The sequence below is a fragment of the Cariama cristata genome, unplaced genomic scaffold (genome assembly GCF_000690535.1).
Source record: "Cariama cristata isolate BGI_N322 unplaced genomic scaffold, ASM69053v1 scaffold4204, whole genome shotgun sequence".
NCBI classification, from domain to species: domain Eukaryota; kingdom Metazoa; phylum Chordata; class Aves; order Cariamiformes; family Cariamidae; genus Cariama; species Cariama cristata.
In genome coordinates, this window is record NW_009611082.1 from 18,143 (window position 1) to 35,443 (window position 17,301).

General features: G+C 44.5%; 1 protein-coding gene across 1 annotated transcript in view; it reads left to right on the forward strand.

Moving 5' to 3' along the window:
- ASAH2 (N-acylsphingosine amidohydrolase (non-lysosomal ceramidase) 2) overlaps positions 1-17,066 on the forward strand; it is a 20,753-nt gene extending 3,687 nt beyond the window's left edge. The window contains exons 5-20 of the mRNA XM_009698097.1: positions 71-198; positions 817-894; positions 1,912-2,032; positions 3,495-3,620; positions 4,012-4,098; positions 5,527-5,631; positions 5,823-5,904; positions 6,404-6,519; positions 8,726-8,820; positions 9,496-9,535; positions 10,310-10,405; positions 11,235-11,330; positions 11,789-11,938; positions 12,725-12,784; positions 13,481-13,569; positions 16,877-17,066. Of these exons, the coding sequence (XP_009696399.1) occupies positions 71-198; positions 817-894; positions 1,912-2,032; positions 3,495-3,620; positions 4,012-4,098; positions 5,527-5,631; positions 5,823-5,904; positions 6,404-6,519; positions 8,726-8,820; positions 9,496-9,535; positions 10,310-10,405; positions 11,235-11,330; positions 11,789-11,938; positions 12,725-12,784; positions 13,481-13,569; positions 16,877-17,066 (1,659 nt within the window). The remainder of the gene's footprint in view (positions 1-70; positions 199-816; positions 895-1,911; positions 2,033-3,494; positions 3,621-4,011; positions 4,099-5,526; positions 5,632-5,822; positions 5,905-6,403; positions 6,520-8,725; positions 8,821-9,495; positions 9,536-10,309; positions 10,406-11,234; positions 11,331-11,788; positions 11,939-12,724; positions 12,785-13,480; positions 13,570-16,876) is intronic.
- Positions 17,067-17,301: the final 235 nt, after the last annotated feature.

A 17,301-nucleotide genomic window follows, 5' to 3' on the forward strand; every position in this document is an offset into this window, starting at 1 on the left:
AGTTTTTGCAAATAATCTCACATATGCCTTACATGCATGGACTAATATTCCCTATCTTCCTGCTTTTCAGAGCATTGATATAGCACATCAGAACATGAAGAGAGGAAGGCTTTTTATAAACAAAGGCACTGTAGAAAACAGCCAGATCAACCGAAGCCCTTTCTCCTATCTTGAGAATCCAGCATCTGAACGCAGCAGGTAAAAACTCCTCAAGTGGGAGAGAAACAGAGCCCTGAAGAGGACCGTTTGGTTGGGACCATGACCCAGCTGTCCTGCAGCTGCTGTTTCTGGTCATTCCTGGGATGGTCGAAAATGTGGAGCCAAGACCATGGCAGAATGACACTGATGCCATCCTGGGTGCTTGGGTGTGTGCATCCCCAAAAATTAGTAGAAAGAGTGGGCTTGAAAGTTGTGGTTGCTCCTTCCAAGCATGTGAGGTATTGGTCAAGGATGTGACCTCAAGCTTCGTTTAAAAAAAAAAAAAAATCACAATAAAAAAAGTCTTTAGTAGACCTTAGCGTTTGAGTCAGATGGCATTAAAGTGCCATCCTTGGTGCATGAATTTGTATTCAAAGAGAGCTCCTCCCTCCATCCCCTGGAGAAGCAGTGCCTGAGGTCTGCAACAGCCATAACTCTTCCCTTACCCTCATGGCTATTTTCAGATGCTCCTCTAAGGTCTCACTGTGCTCTGGTAGTATCTGTAATAACCTCTGCATTTCCTCGCTCAACCTAGTGGAGATTTAACGTGTCTGAGCAATGCCGAGCATGACTACGGCTCTGGTGCTAATGGGATTACCCTGCTTCGTTTTCATCCAGGTATTCATCCAACACAGACAAAGAAATGGTGGTGCTAAAGATGGTAGATGGGAATGGACAGGAGCTAGGCCTTATCAGGTACTGACCACTGAAGTAACATGTTTTTATCCAAATCCTCATAAACCACAGTTCCGTAGCAGTTCTGTCTTTCTACACAAGCTCTCCTTCCCAACGCTGACCCTTGCTCCCAGCTAGTCACCGGGGGGGCTCTGAAGGAAGAGTAGGTGAGAATCCATGATTGCATAAACCAGGTCAGTGTCCCTCAGCTACTCTGGGAGACACAGCAGCACCTGACCCACCTACAGCTGCACAACCCAAAGCATCTGGGGAAGATGACCATAGCTGGTCTTCCCTTGTAGGGGTGCAGAAAAATCCCCTCTGGGGCTCTCGCTGTGCCACTCCAAGCAGATCCCAGCCCTGGTGCCTCCAGGACTCTTTGGGCTCCTCTTTTCCTGGTTATTTTCTTTAACATCCCACATCTTGTGGGAAGTGCGCCATTCCCACAGGCAGTGTTTATGACACCTGTCCTATCAGCAGATCTACGGGGCAGCGTTCAGCTGTGCGAAGTTCAGCGCTCAAGGCCAGGCAAACGAAGTAAAGTGCAGTTAACAAAGCCATAATTGTGTTTTCCTCGTTTAGAAGTCACAAGCAAGAGTCTGACCGCATTAAGAGGAAGAGAAGGGTTTTCTTTTTTGTAAGAATGAAAGTGTTCCTTTTTTCCGTTTTTTACATTGTTGACTCCGCCTTGTTTCTTTGAAGCAAGAAAACAAAAATGTCTCCAACATGTAATTCTCTGGGCTCAGAAAAGAGTTAGTTGAGGTCTGAAATAGCTCTTGGTGGCACTGATAGTTACGGTGCCAAATTTTTGTGGCCTTAAGACCTGGACCATCATAGCCATGAGCCCTCCTGGTCGGGAAGCGAGAGGATGGGAATAACTCTGCTCTTGTTAAGCCGTCCCTAGGTACCAACAGTCTGCGTTTGTATTGTGCCAAAGAAAATTCCCATAAGTCAGTTGCCAATAGATTGAACAAGCAAATTGCCAATGTATAGATTGAACAATATATTTTCTATGTGTGTCTTCCCACTCCTCTTCAGCTGGTTTGCCGTGCACCCGGTCAGCATGAACAACACAAACCATCTTGTGAACAGCGACAATGTGGGCTACGCGTCTTACTTGTTCGAACAGGAGAAGAACAAGGGGATGCTTCCCGGAGAGGTGGGAGTGAAAATAACGGGGTGAAAAGTGCTGCAACAGGGAGGGGGTGGTTGGTGCTTTCCATGGGCCAAAGCAGGTTCTTTTGAACAGTGAAATACGACAGCAGGGTAAACGCAGAAAAAGGAGGACCAAGATGAGCGCTTTGATTTATTTACTTTCTTCCTCTAGAGAAGAGAAATTGCAAGGTGTACTCTTGACTTTCCAAACTAGTAATCAGTGACATTTGTTTAGACTTTAGGAATAACCCAAATTTATTTTGATTCGACTACTGGAAATACTAGAAAGACAGGTGTGGGATACTTGATCCAAAGGGATCAATATATTGCGTCTGTGGTGTGGCATCAAGTCTGTGGTCAGTCCCACTTCTTTCTTAGGGCTTCCAGCCAGTTCCGCCTTCAGATTTTCATTTATCCAAAAGATTTGCCATCCTCAGAGTGCAAACACAGTTCCTCTAAAAAGCATTATTTCTCCTGAAATGTAAATATGGACATGGACCCATCTCACAGGCACTTTGAGTCATGAGTTGATTAAGAGGGTGTCCCGTGTGTACCTCCAGCATGTACCCTGAAACAATTGCCCAATTCCTATTTTAATACTCTGGGCAGAGGAACATGTGCAGTTCGTAACCAAAGATGGAAACTAAAGGAAGTCTACCTAATTCCTGCTTGCATATGTTTCTTTTTAGAGTGGATTATCTAAAAGCTTTTAACAAGACTCAACTCTAGTGCATAGTTATGGGTGCAAGTCGGTGCAAGCTGACACACACGCAAAGCAAAGTGTTTTCAGGATTCAGTATTTAGCTTTATGGGCTTCTGGGCATCTTGTGTCTAGCAATCTTACAAGAAAATGGCTTAAGAGCTGATAATATACCAAAATACCTGGTGTGATACATCCTGTCTCTAAAAAAAGGGGGGGGGGGGGGGGAAAGACCCTGGGAGGGGGGATTGAATTCAGCTGCCAGTGTGTAACCAGCCTTGCTTCTAACGACTACTGCTTGATGTTAAGTCTGGCAGTCAGATCCAATAGCTCTCACCCTGTAAATCAGTCACGGTGAAAGCCTGGTGGAAAAAAAAAATCCTGTTCGAGGTGCTACAATGATCCGTTACCATCTGATCAGTAACATGAGAAACCGGGGACATGGGGGAAGAACCGCTGCTGAAATGGAAGAGGTAGATGAAGAAATGCTGTCTGGATACCAAAGTGGTGTGAAGGTCCCCCTGAAATGGCAGTTGCATCCTACACATCCTATTGTCCCTTTCTTTTCCTGTCCCTAACCCTTGGGACACTCCTAAACCCCCAGTCCAGTCCTCCCAGTCACTTCCAAAATGTTTACCAGCACCACATTTTCATCGATGCGATGCAATGGCTGCAATGCCAGCCTGGACCGCAGGGAAAGCTGCAGGTGATGTTTGCAATCACTGCAATGCGCTAAAATCCATCCGGTCGCGTCTGGTTTTGGCAGGGCTCTTTTGTTGCCGCCTTTGCATCCTCCAACCTGGGAGACGTGTCACCCAACATCAAAGGCCCGTTCTGCGTAAACACGGGGCAGTCGTGCAATAACCCACAGAGCACCTGTCCCATGGGCGGGGTAAGTATGTCTTACCTGATCTACGTTAACTTCTGATGAGGAGAAAACTCGGGGTGGAGCAGCAAATACACAGTCACATGGTGGACCATTGTGCATGAAGAGGACATTAAAAAAAAAAAAAAATCACCTCTCTTTGGACTATTGTGGATACCTCTTTCAGGAACTTACCGTGTCTTGTCCTCATACACCGTGTTTTCTGGTCATTCAGCCCAAACTTAAATTTACCTTGCTGCAAAGGTTAGTGTAGTAACCCCGTGCCCAAATTTGAGGTAGCTAGCAAGATGCAATTAGTTCCCACAGTACGTCAATCACTTGTGAACTCATCCCCTTTGCAGTGCCACATGTTCTCCGTATTAACTAATCACCCGCGTTTAAACGAATTTCTTAACAGGCAACTATGTGCATGGCCATGGGTCCCGGTAACGACATGTTTGACAGTACAAGAATTATAGGGCAAAATATCTACTTGAAAGCAAGCGTAAGTGATATTTTGCTTTACGAGTGTGCGTGAATGCTGTTATTTCTTGCACCTGTTTTTGTGAATGTTTGTAGATTTAAATTACTCTAAGGTCCATATTTATGTGCTTAAGGAAAAGTTACCTGATTATTCAGAAAGCACACGCTTTTATTTAGATACATCATTGTAAGTGTTTCAGTTTGAAAATGTCGGTTTGGGCTTTTAACCTCCGTATTCCTCATCAGTATATAATGTAGATATTGACCCTTATAATCTCACCTCCCTCCCATGAGCGCATGTCAGAGGTGGTCATGATGGGAAAAATCTCTGATGTTGAAGGCTCCTAGGAGAGCTCAGAGACATCACCACATACCGCTTGTGGGCCAGCTTTGGCATCACACTCCCAAATTAATGCAAATGTGAGTTAAAATGTGCCAGCTGAAACATTGACGAAAGATACTCATCTTGCCCTGCTTGACTTTGCGTTTACTCATCCGATGTCCTCCACCTTATGGGCTCCCTTACATCACCTGTGTCCTTGAGCTCAAAAGTCACCTGAATTTATCGGTTCCCCTTCGTGTAACGTGAGAGTAGTCAGTAAGAAGACGTTTTTTTGGCTCCATTTCAGGGACAGCAGCTTGTAGGAATGGAAAGGGGTCCAGCAGAGGAGTAAGAGCAGAAGGCTTGATGGTGGCGGTTTCCTTTTAATTGCCGTTTCAGATGGTTGCCTTGAAGGCACTCCAGGCTGATCGTGACTTGCAAGTGAAAGATTGTCCCAGTCAGAGTGGCCCAGCGTGTGTACCAAATGGCGAGGGAAAACATTGCTGTCGTTTTTAACACTGCAGACTCTTGGCCTTCAAAGGTTGTGTCCTCTAGTCCTTCCTGCAGTTACAGGAATGGTACTAAACCTGTTTAACTTCTAGCAACATTTTCTACCTACCAACTCGAGGCATGTGTGACAGAAAACCGCTCACTGGGAAGCTGGATGGCTTAGCTGTCAGCTGCATAGTAAACGCATGGTAAAGCCCGTGCATTTCGAAGCAATGAATGCAGCAAAGCGCATCTTCCTCGTAGAAAACATTTCTTCTGGTTGGTCTAAGATGTGAGAAATGCCAAAAGGTTGCAACTAAGAAAAAAAAGTTGCCATCCTCATCGAATAGATGCCTGTTTCAGCTGTAAAAAGAGAGGCTGGCACACAACTGGTGACCACAGAGTATTCTCCCTATGTTACTTGAGACAAGGGGAGCTTGCGGACTCGGGGCATGCAGGATGTAGAGACGGGGTGATAGAAACAAAGGAACTTGGGAAATACACCCTTGCTTTAACATCTGGAAGAGGCCACCGGAAGGTGTCAACAGAATGAAGAAATAATTCATATAGCTGAATCTCAGAAGAGCTGGGTTCCTGATTTCTTCTTTCTCAAGGATTTCCACCTTGTGTATCCCTTAGGAGCTGTATGAAAAAGCTTCCCAGGAGGTCACGGGACCCCTCAGCTCTGCTCACCAGTGGGTGAACATGAGTGATGTCTCGGTGGAGCTCAACGCCACACACACGGTAAGAGTGGGAGCTCCCAGGACGCAGGCGTAGGGAAGGAAGAAATGTTATATTCTCACAGCAGGACTTAGCATGCTCAGGGGAGCTGATTCTAAAATACCTCTTTTTCATTCTCACAGCAGGACTTGGCATGCTGAGGGGAGCTGATTCTAAAATACCTCTTTTTCATTTTTTTTCCCCTTGTGATTAAGGTTAAAACATGTAAACCAGCCTTGGGGCACAGCTTTGCCGCGGGTACTATTGATGGAGTGGGCGCTTTGAACTTCACACAAGGTAATTTAGAGCGCAGATGTCAATATGGCTTCGTACAAATGGGGAGGACATGAGGCATCCCCCAAATAGATTCAAACCCCCAGAGTCGTTCAAGAACATCAACCACTGGTCGAGCCACAGTCTCCAAAGGGGTGTTTTTTAGGAAGGTGTGATCTTACAGTCCCCTGGCAAGTTTGTCTGTGTTTGTCAGAAAACTTCTGGAAAAGGATATGACCATGCTCTGAAAGAAGGAGAGCGTTGGATGAGGAGTGGGGAGAAGAAAGAGCTGGCTTTGGAGCAGTCTTTCTCGTTTGTTCTTAGTACCCAAAGGCTGCCAAGATGGAGCTTAGCTGGGTTAAGGCTCGGCTTTTCAAACCACCCCAGAAAAGGGAGGTAGTCAGAATCCACTGAGAAATATCCTATCCCACATAAGCAGGGAGGGGGTAATAAACGAGTTGTCTGTCCAATAGCTGCTGGGGCAGCTGAAGGAACAGCATTTAAAAGATGTTTCCCCCTCAAGGCTCAGTAGAAGGGGACCCGTTTTGGGATGAAATCCGGGACCAACTGCTGGGAAAGCCGTCCAATGAAACAAAAGCCTGCCACAAACCCAAGCCAATCCTCTTTAACACCGGAGAGGTAAGGGTGCACTGCTGTGTGCCTTGGGAAGTGCCGAGGTTGATGATCTGGGCTAAATTTTGGTAGGGCACTACAGATGATGTCTGTGCCAGCCTGTATGGTGAAGAACAAGGAGGGAGCGAAAGACCTGCATGGGCTTTGAAGGCATGAAAATAAAAAGCAAGAATAAGTGTTGTCATTAGTTTGCATCAGAATGAGAGAGGTTGAAGTTTTTCTCTTGCAGAGCATCTTTTCCATATATCCCAGGAGGAGGGACCAGGCTCGCTGCTCTCATTAGGGTCAAAACACCCAACTGAAGACCCACCCTGGCCTAATTCTCTGCCTGTGAAACAGCCCTGAGCAGGATGCACAGGGAAAATGCATGAGGTCAGGGAAAGCCAATGGTGCATGGTGCTCAGCATTGCCTCCCGGCAGTCTCTGGCTTCAGGACATCCTCTGCTGGTGCTCACTTCTAGGTGGATTTTTCTTCCACCCTACCGTTGGTTTCCTACCTTAATCCATAGGAGGATCTTTCTTTTTGTCATGTGACAGACTGGTCCATGAAAAATGAAGTAACTCATCATGGTGGCTTTTGGAAACTCTGAGGACTGCATCAACTTACCCACCTTCTTGGCGTTGTCTTCAAAGGTTTCTACCAGGCTTTGACTTCCTCTGGAAATGTCCTGTTGACTTCTCTGCTTTTCTGTCATGTTTATGCAAGTGCCTGATAGTTCTATGAGCTTTAACCTTGCCTGATGCCAGACTTACTCATCCACAGGTAGGATCACACCAGTCTCAGGCTGGAGGTACCCTAGGGTGGGGTTCTCCAGCACAACCCTGCTCCCAGCAGGTCCAACACTGCAGCTACAGCAGGTTGCTCAGGGCCATGTCCAGAGTAGTTGGGGCAGTCAGCGAGGATGGAGATCCCCCACTGCTTGGGTACCCCCCCCAGGGATGCCCCATTTACATGGGGAAGGGCTATTTCTTAGGGCCAGCCCATCCACATGCTCAGGGCTGCACTGTCCTGGGCAGGACTTGGTGCTTGTCTTACTGAACTTTCCCAAAATCCTACTTACAACTTTAAAAGAAAATTGATGCCCCATTTTCTACCTGCTGTTCCCTTGGCATTAAGGCAAATGCACTGTAGTGGAGTGGAATCATGTCCAAGGTCCTTTAGAGCACTTAGGGGATGCCAACTGGATGAGGCGTTGAATTGTTATTCCTTTCACGAGTCTCTCTAAAAGCTTTCCTGGTGTTGCTCCTCACCTAGTCAGCTGCTTACCTCATGTCCCATAAAAAGAGGTCCCAGCGCTGAGCCTCCTCCCACCCCACCTCCTCTGTCCAGGATAGTGCTACTGAGAGTAAATGATAGTTTATTCTTATGACTTTATCACCTTTTGAGCATCCTTCTACGGATGCTCTGGTAGACCTCCTGCTTCTGATGTGCTTCACAAGGTTTTGTCATTCATGTTTTGCCCCCAGTAAATTGCTCCTCAAAAATCTTTTTGGCTTACTGGAGTGGGATTTTTGCATTTGATTTGCTGGAGCCATGCCAGCCTTGAGCTCTTGTTGTTCTTAATTTTTATCTAGCTTCTTCGTTTTTATTTAGCTTTTTTTTTTTTTTTTTTTTTTTTTTTAAAGCTGAAATGCTGCTGTAGTGTGTGTTTTGACTGCTGCAACCATGCCAAGTCCAAGTACAGCATGGTTCCTGCTAAGGGGCAGTTTGAAGTCAAGGCCAGATCGAGGGTTCCCTGAGCATCACCCTCTGGGTGAAACTCTCCCCCAGCATCACAACTGGTGGTGTGTTTGCTCAGCTAACAAAGAGTTATCTCTCATTTCCCATCGCCGTTGGGCACTCTGGTTTCACTCATTCACTTTTCCTTTCCTGGTCAGATGATCAACTTTATTGATCCTAATGCTATCCTTTTCCCATGCAGGTGAGGGGTTTCTAGGTGCTATCCTGACCTTAGTTACCCACTTTGCTTTAAGCTACTCCTCTGGCAACTCCTTTATTTTTTTGCCTTACTCATAGTATTTCCATGTGCCTTAGCTGTTTGTTATGGTCAGAAAACGTGCTGTGCATGTGGAGGTAAAACACTTTCTCATGTGCCTTTCTCCGAAGAAAATTTATTTACCTGATTTGTGACTGCAGAAAGGAAAACACTTCAGCTGTCTTTTTTTGCTACTATCCTCCTACAATAGTTGTATCCACTTTTTTTCACCGCAGATGACCTGGCCTCACCCATGGCACCCTGACATCGTGGATGTTCAGATTGCTGCCATTGGATCGCTGGCAATTGTTGCTGTTCCTGGAGAGTTCACGTATGCGTTTCTTTGGTTTTCTTCTATGTATTGCAGCCATCAGCATTTCATTCAAAGTACCTGTGATACTTCTGCATGCAGGTAGAAAGGGGGTGTAGGCTAAAAATTGTCCCCAATATATGATACCCGTGCGGGCACTCCACATGTATGTCCACTGCATGTACTTTCTCGTATACTGTCTCCTCTGGTTACCTGGGGTTTCCCATTTTCTTCTCCTTTCTGTAAACTAGCCATGGAAATGAATAAGATGCGAACAAGCTTCTTAAATAATTTTAACTGTTCATTGCAAAATGCAGTTTCAATTAAACAAAAGGAACTTGTTAACTCTGATTTTTTTTTTTTTTTTCATGCCACTCAAACCGTAATGATGAATTGCAGTGACTGTTGATAGTACAATGGTGAAAATCTGAATAGAATAATGATTTATTTCTAGCACCTTTTGTTCTACCCCACCCTGCCCTGGGGTGCCTTCAACCTCACCCTGGCTGTGATGATGTATGTGAAATGTTTTGAGGTGTTTTGGTTCAGCTCATCGCAGAGAAAGCCTTAAGGGATGCTGAACAGCACTGCAAGTGCTATGTGAATTCCTGGTGGTGTGCTGCATGTCCAGCTAGCGATTCCTGCTTTAGCTCCCTGTGTTTCTGGAGACTGACATTGTTCTCTTAACATCCCTAGGACCATGTCTGGACGCAGGCTACGGGAAGCTGTTAAAAGAGTAAGTTACTGAGGACGCGGTTTCTCCAGAGCACAGCATGTCTGGAACTTCACGTTTCTTGATCCTTCTGGTTTTTCCTTTGTTTCCTCCCAGCTGGGATCATGGCTCTCGTATCTCACCAATGTTTCCTTCTCACTTCAGAGACGTTTTGCATGTGCTTACTGACATGCAGAGGAAATTAATATCCTCCCCAAAAGAAGCAAACTGTTTGAGTTTCAACCCATTAAGCCAACACAAGCTCATTCAACTGGGATCGAGGCATAACTGATGCTAGCAGGAGTTTTGTCTCTGGAATGGAGGGGTTTAGCTCCTAAATCTTTACTGGGATTTTGTAACATGAGAACAATTGGGAAAGAATGGCAAATGTATTTTTTTCCATTTTCCTGATTGACACATCCCATTCCTGTCTACAGCCTGAATATCATCTTAATCTCAGACACTGTCTGCACAATTCACTGACCCTGTCTAACATAGTTGTATCACCAATTTTTTTAGAAGCATACAGACATCAGTTTAAAAAAAAAGAAACTAAATTGATTGAATTTACTGGGCTATGAGGTCATTTCTCCTCTTTTTCTTTGGGAAGTGAATAGGAGACATTAATAAAGGTAAATTGCACTTCTAGGGTTGCGTTCCTGAACATCCAGCCCCCTCCCCACTGTAACTTTCTATTCTGTCCTGGTAAATAGTGATAACAACAACAACAACAATAATAACAATATAATTGTGCATTAAGCAGTTGTTACAAGATAAGTGATTTATTTCCTTTCTTAGGAATTTGATTCTCATGGTACACCAAGAACAGATGTCGTAATTGCAGGTCTGTGCAATGTCTACACCCATTACATTACCACCTATGAAGAATACCAGGTAAATGTTAGAACTGCAGATTGAACATGTTTGAGTTCTGGTTTTGGCTATATGGGGTGGTAATTAATGTGAAATTATAGATGTTTAGAGTACTTTTCCTTTGACACAAAACGCTGAAGAATCTGTGGCAGAAATCATGAGACCTCCTTGTTTATGCTGACCTAGATGATGTCGTCCAAGAGCCACTGTGCTTTTCTGATCATAGCTAGAGAGTACATATGGATGCTTTAACGTGGAAACGGTCAGATGTACTGAAGGGAGCTCCTGTGAGCTCAAGTATATTTTAGTAATCTCTTGATGACTTGGATGAATTAGAAATTATCTTCATAATGTGGCAAACTTGCCAGAAGAAAGATTTGGAGTTGTAGGGTTGTAAGGTGAACATGAATTGCAGTGCCATGTTGCTGTGGAAAAGATCACAAAATAGTTTGCAAGACCCAGTTTTAAGGGTCCCAACAAGGCATGGCAGATGCTGGCTTTGAGGAAGATGTTTAGAAACCCTAAACTGGGAGGGAAGAACTGGGGTTGTCCAACCTGAAAAGTTGGAGAGGAAACGACCTACCTAATAAGCCTTTAAAAGACTAAGAGCTGTGATAATTGGAAGAGTGACAACCAGTCCTCCCCATTTGTGATGGACTGGAGAATGAAGAGTAACCTGAAATTGCAGCAGAAATACTTAGGCAAGTTGTTGGACCCTCTCCCTAGCACTAAGGGAGTAAAAAAACCTCTGCGGGTATAGTGCTGGTCTTGTCTTGGCACAATAGGATGAGCTGTATAAACTGCTTGAGAGTCCTTCAAACCCTCCTTTTCCAAATTTGTTGTTTGCTAGGTTCAACGATATGAGGCTGCATCGACTATTTATGGGCCACACACCCTTTCTGCTTACATTCAACTGTACAGAGGACTGGCAAAGGCTATTGCTACGGTAATCTAAATTTTCTATATGTCACATGCTGCTAGAGACATTTAAATCCTGCAAATGGTAATGGCTATATTTATTCCTCAGTGAGGTTGCATGATTGCTGCCCTCTCTTTTCTCGTAAGAAACCACTTTGAGGAATTCTCATATGGTATAAAAATAATTCTGTAATGAGGGTCTCATACCACTTGAGAATTTCTGGGATTTTTTTCAGTTCAGAATTTAGGAAATAGGTACCTCCAACATTTCAGCATGGCGTGAAGTTGCCGCTTTTCTACGAAGACGAAGAAAACCCTGCTACATTTCTGCTGTACATGGCAATGTTCATTACCATTGTATCTGTGGACCATGTGAACATACAGGACTGGTGGGTGGTGGGATATTCAGGCGGGTGGATTTGGGAGACCTCAGCAACAGGGCAGCGGGTGTACGTATGTGTGATGAGCACCCCTTCCCTTTCACAGAATACAGTTCAGGATTTGCCACGTGGTCCAGAGCCCCCAGTTTTCAATATAGGTAACGTGACCTTGGTGCCTCCTCTCGTTGTTGAACGTGTGCCGGAGAATAAGACATTTGGGGATGTGCTACAAGAAGTGAGACAGCAGTACCGAGCGGTGAGAGCTTCAAGGATTTGCTAAAACTTGTTTAGGAAATTGTCTTTAAACTCTTACCCCTCATCTGGAAAAAAAATCTATATTTTCTAAAAGGCCGTGGTCCTCTCAGACCAAAAAGGTCTGGTTGCTCTTAGTGGGCAAGGTTGAAAAGGCAGAGACAGAGCGTTTTCATGCCGATGTCATTGTACTGAATGTGATTAAAATTGGTAAATGAAGTGAAAAATAAAAGCCCTTTATTCAACATGAAGATTTCCCCTTCTGCTTCAACATAAAATAGCAATTGATGATTAAATAGGCAAATATTGTACAGTGATTTCTTTACAAGCAGAAATCAGGTCACCTTTGATGTCTCTTGAATGGAATATAAATGAAGTAAAAATGTTAGAAAGGGTTCAACTTTCAATGCTCAAAATTTAGATAAGGGGTTCAGAGCAAGGATTTTCATCTCATTGCTGTCTCCAGCAGTAAGGTAGGAAGAAGGCAGGGAGGCGTTCTTAAAAATCTCACCTATTTCCCTCCCTCTTTTACACAGAAATCTTACGTGCTATGATGGAGTTTATCCAGCAAGCAGGACATTTGGAATGGCAAGGCACAGAATACCAATTCACAGTATAAATTGTCCATTGCTGTTGCAACAAGTGAAATTATAAATAATTTAAACCAAACCAAACCCAAAACAAACCCCCCCCAAACCAACCAAACCACCAAAAAACTCCTATGGCATCTTCAAAGGATGTTCTTAATGTGCTGCTCAGTCTTTAATATAAATCTCAATTTCCCCCACAGACAGAAGTTGTTGAAGTCACTTTTGTAGGCGCGAACCCCAGGAACTCTGCAGAGAACGCGGTAAATATGATGCAACGTCACTGGAATTAGGGATGCTCAGGATTCGTGAATATTTAGTTACTGCCTCTGCCTCATGCATTTTAATCTTTGACGTTCAGGTTTCAGAAGGAGTAAGGCTGTGTGCTTCTGGTGCTTTATTTCTTTGGTGCGAGTTCAGAAGAAGAGAGTTTCTCCCTTTAGCGTGTCCTTTGGGAATTCACACCTCCGGAATGCTTTTGGGTCCTTAATTTGGTCAGATATGGACCGTTCATGATCTCTTCATACTATTGAAGTTGAGGGCACCCGTGTCATGCATTAGGCCAGACAATCTTTCTCGGTTGGTATCCAGTGCCATCCCGTCATAGCAAGCATCTCTAGTCTCCATCCTATCAGCTCAGTCCATTATTTTAATAAAACAAAGAAAATTAGACAAGTACTTAATTCATCTCATCACTCATCTTGCATAGACCTTGATAGCAAATACCTGCCCCGTTCATTCTCTTTTTAATGATCAAGTTCTGTACTCATTCTTTGCATCATTTATTAGCTTAAATTGGTGCTTTGGCAGTGAAATATAAGCATTTTTTGCTAGTAATTACCACATTTGCCAGTAGAGCACACAGAAGCATAGTCCCTTCTCCAGTTTAAAGTGACACAGAAAAGTAGGGACATGCCTGTACCTTTAGCATCTGGCTAACTCTGTTATTTTCATTCCAGACTGAACACAACTTCTTGACGGTGGAGAGATACGCCAGCACTTCAGACGGCTGGCACGTGGTAGAGAACGATGCCTCCTGGGACACCAGGTGGGTGCCCTGACCAGATTTCACTGTTCCATAGACTCCATGGAGTAATTTGAGTTTAACTTGAAGGGCTTCAGTTCAGAGCTCCCAACCTTAGGTTGGTCTTATCCCTGCAGACGATACCCTCTGGGGACGGATCGGTCCATATTTGGTTGGTTAACTTGTCAAGACCACAATGATCGGTCTTCCCCTTGGGTCTAGCTTCTGCAATGAAGGCTTGTAAGTTTGGGAAAGGCAGAAGGAAGAACAAGAATTACAGAAGGTTAATGGTCCAACTTGGCCGTAGCCTACATCCATCCATCTGCCATACCATGCTGATGAACAGGATACCAAATAGAATATGAGAGAGGTTCACCGCAGTAGGGTTTTCATAGGGAAAAACTGGCTGGCTCTGCTGCGCATCATAAAGTAGAAACAGTTAACAATTTTTAAAAAAAGTTTGTAAGAAAGCAAAGTTAAGGTTAGAGATGTCAGTCTTAAGGAAAAATAACCACTAAGCAGCAAAGCTGGTGTCACCTTTCAGAGCTACCCTAGAAGTCAGCACACAAAATAGGAATACCAAAGGCATCTTTTGTCAAACTGTTCAATTTCAAGTTACTCCCCTGTTTGAATAAAACCAGAAATTTTCCCACCTGCCTCTGCAACCTATCTGTGAGAAACCAGACCCCAAAAAGTGTCTGTCTTGGGGTCTTCTGACCTTGCAATATCCCAGTGTAAACACATAACGCCTGAGGTCAGAGAGGCAACATTTCCAACAGCTTGGCTTCATGGGGAAGGTCTTCCTCTGGATTTTTGATGAGCATTTGATAGGGCGTAATTTTCTCTGACCAAGTGCAACCAGCTGCTCTCTAAACCTAATCTGGTAGCCAGGACTCCGACTGTCCCAACATGGGACATGTATTTCTATTTGCACTCGGAGCTCTGCATCTTGAACGCTTGCCCTCTGTTTAACGCTTGCACTGTGTTACCTTGTCACTGTCATTGATGTCACCCTTTCCAATCAAGTTCCCTACTTGAGTAAGGGAAATGATGGCATTTTATCACCCATATATGTAGCCCTGCCTTCTTCCCTCCTCTTCCAAAAACGCAACAGATTTCCCAAAATCCTGTCCAGAAACACTGACAATGTTTAGTAATACATCACTCAAGAAGATGAAGAACATATAAAAGTGCAAAACTTGAAGAATGTGCTACCGTGATGCTGGAAGGACGGGAATCTAGACATCTTATTTTCCTTCCTGGGAAAGGTCAGACTTTGGATCTCTGAACGATGCTTAAATACTTCTGCTGATAAGGAAGAGGAGCTGTTTGGCCTTTTCTTGCCTAAAGGGACTGGCCAGAAGGCAAACCAATGCAGACAGTAACGTCTCCTTTCCTACTGTCCCAGGAAAGTACCAAACACCACAAGAAAGGGGAAAAGATTCTGTTAAGATGAAAACGAGTCACTTTTTACGATGTCAGTGTGTTAACTTTGAAATGTCATTAATTCAGGCGATGGGGATAGGAAGCATCAAACATTTTTGCTAGATATTAGTGGAGCCAGACTGTTTTTTGGTACAGGAAAAACTAATGTTCAATACCGTTGAATGTGCTGACATTGCGATAGGAGAGGAGCACAAGGGAACGCATTATTTGTTGGTTCAGTGTTGCAAAGTGTTAAATAGCTTATAGCTGCATTTGTAAGATGCATATTTTCAGGGATCAAAAGATACGAAGGTTTACTTAAAGGAGGCGCAGCTTTTGGGGAAGGAGATAGCTGTTATCTGCCCTTTGTCCTGCGCTTGCCATTGCAGCAGGGACAAACTCGGTGTGGACTTGTCCCTTTGCTGGATGATGTCTTGGTGTTTGCAGTAGAGAAGCATTTGGCCCCACCCTGCGTCGGCCACATGGGCAGTGATTGCTTTCTTGGGACTGTTTAGGAGGAGGTGCTGAGCTACAGGCAGGAGTTTGCCTGGCCCCACCTTTAGCCAACAGCCAACAGAGATAAGACAGAGATAAATCCCCATGAGCTCATCTGTGAGAAGTGTCTTCCCAGGTGGGATCTGAGCTATGTTCCAGTTCCCAAATCCCAGAGCAGTGGTCCTGGGCAGGATGGGGAGGAGGCTGGGTGGTGACATAAATCTATCACAGCAACATTTTTAGGTCACAGCCAGGCTCACACTGCAGGTCTCTGGCCTAACCCAACTCCCAACAAGGCCAATGTCACAGGTGTAGCAGCTTGCTTGGGGCCATGTCCAGGTGAGTTGGGGAAGTCCCCAAGGATGGAGATCCCCCACCACTTTGGACCTTGTGCTGTCACCTCACCGTCACCTCCCAAGACAACATTGTCTTTGTCCCAAGACAAGCCAGTGCAACCCACAGCCAAAATCTTGGACAAGAGCAACGAGGAGATACATGGGCCCCGTGTCAGCCTGCGGTCTCTGTTTACCAAACCAAATTTCCCACATCATTCACTTTTTTTTTTTTACCCAGTCATGTCTGTAAGTATTTCTTTCAATCTTCTCAGTAAAACTGGTATGGGGAAACTTTTTCTTACCATTGCTGATGAATCAACACATTTTGTTCATCTGCTTCCTTTAGTTAAAGCCCTGAAATGGGGGTGCTATCTCAGTAGGACTTGAAAATGCTCATATCTGGCCCAGACACAATTAGGGGGATATCCAGCAGTGTCCCCTCATTGCACTATCAAAAGAAGGGCAGGTTAGTCTTCTTCATCTCCCCAAGAAGTGCTCCATCACAGCCGGCTGAAAAATCCCTCGCCCCCAGATGACGTGTGGCTGACTGTAGAGCTTTGGGGTTGGCCAGAAGTGGTTTTGTACAAGGAGTCTGCAAAAGAAAATGGGAGTCTGATGTGGAAACGGGTGCCAAAAGCCCTGAACTTGATGATGATAGATTTTGCTTGTGACCTTCAATAAATACTCATCCTCTTGGTTCTTGGTTCAGCATTCCCGCTGCACAGGGAAGAATGAGCTGATGAATATTGGTTACAGAGGTAGTGTCGTATGGGGTTATGATATGGAACTGGGAATGTAAGAACGCATTGGCAGAAATATTCTTCATTTGCAAAAAGGATCGCTGACCGGCTTTTTCCATGTTTCCAGATATTTTTCAGCCCTGACAGGTTTTGAGTTGGCTTGTTGGTTGCTGCTCTGATAGCTTAAATATATGAGGAAGGGTTAAAAGAAACTCTTAAAATACACTTACCTGGAGTGCATTCACCTCATCCCAATTAGTGAGTTCTTAGGATATTAAAAAAAAAAATAAAAAAGTGGATTTTCTTGCCGACTGCAGTTTTTGGTTTGTCTGCTAGGTTTTACTGGACCAAAGGATTGTTTGGTCGGAGCACCGTGATTATTGAATGGCACATCCCTCATGGCACAGAGCCGGGCATCTACAGGATACGGTACTTTGGGCACTACAAGAAAAAACTGTCTAACGAACACTCTGTCTCTATTCCATTTGAAGGCACATCTTCAGCGTTTGAAATCACAACCCTGTAGGTGATCTCGTTCATTAAAGGAATTATTTCCTTTGAGCAGTAGATTTGATATCTGCGATGTTCACAATGCGTGCCTGGGAGTTTTTTGTGGCATACGTGACTCTCTACATCATTGCTGTCCCTCAGGTGCTGCTGGTCATCCTTTGCTGTGCAAAGCTCGACTTCCTGCAAAGTTTTGATTTTTTTACCTGCAATTCAGTCTCTCTAGTCCAATGTAGTCTCATTCAAGTAGTTCC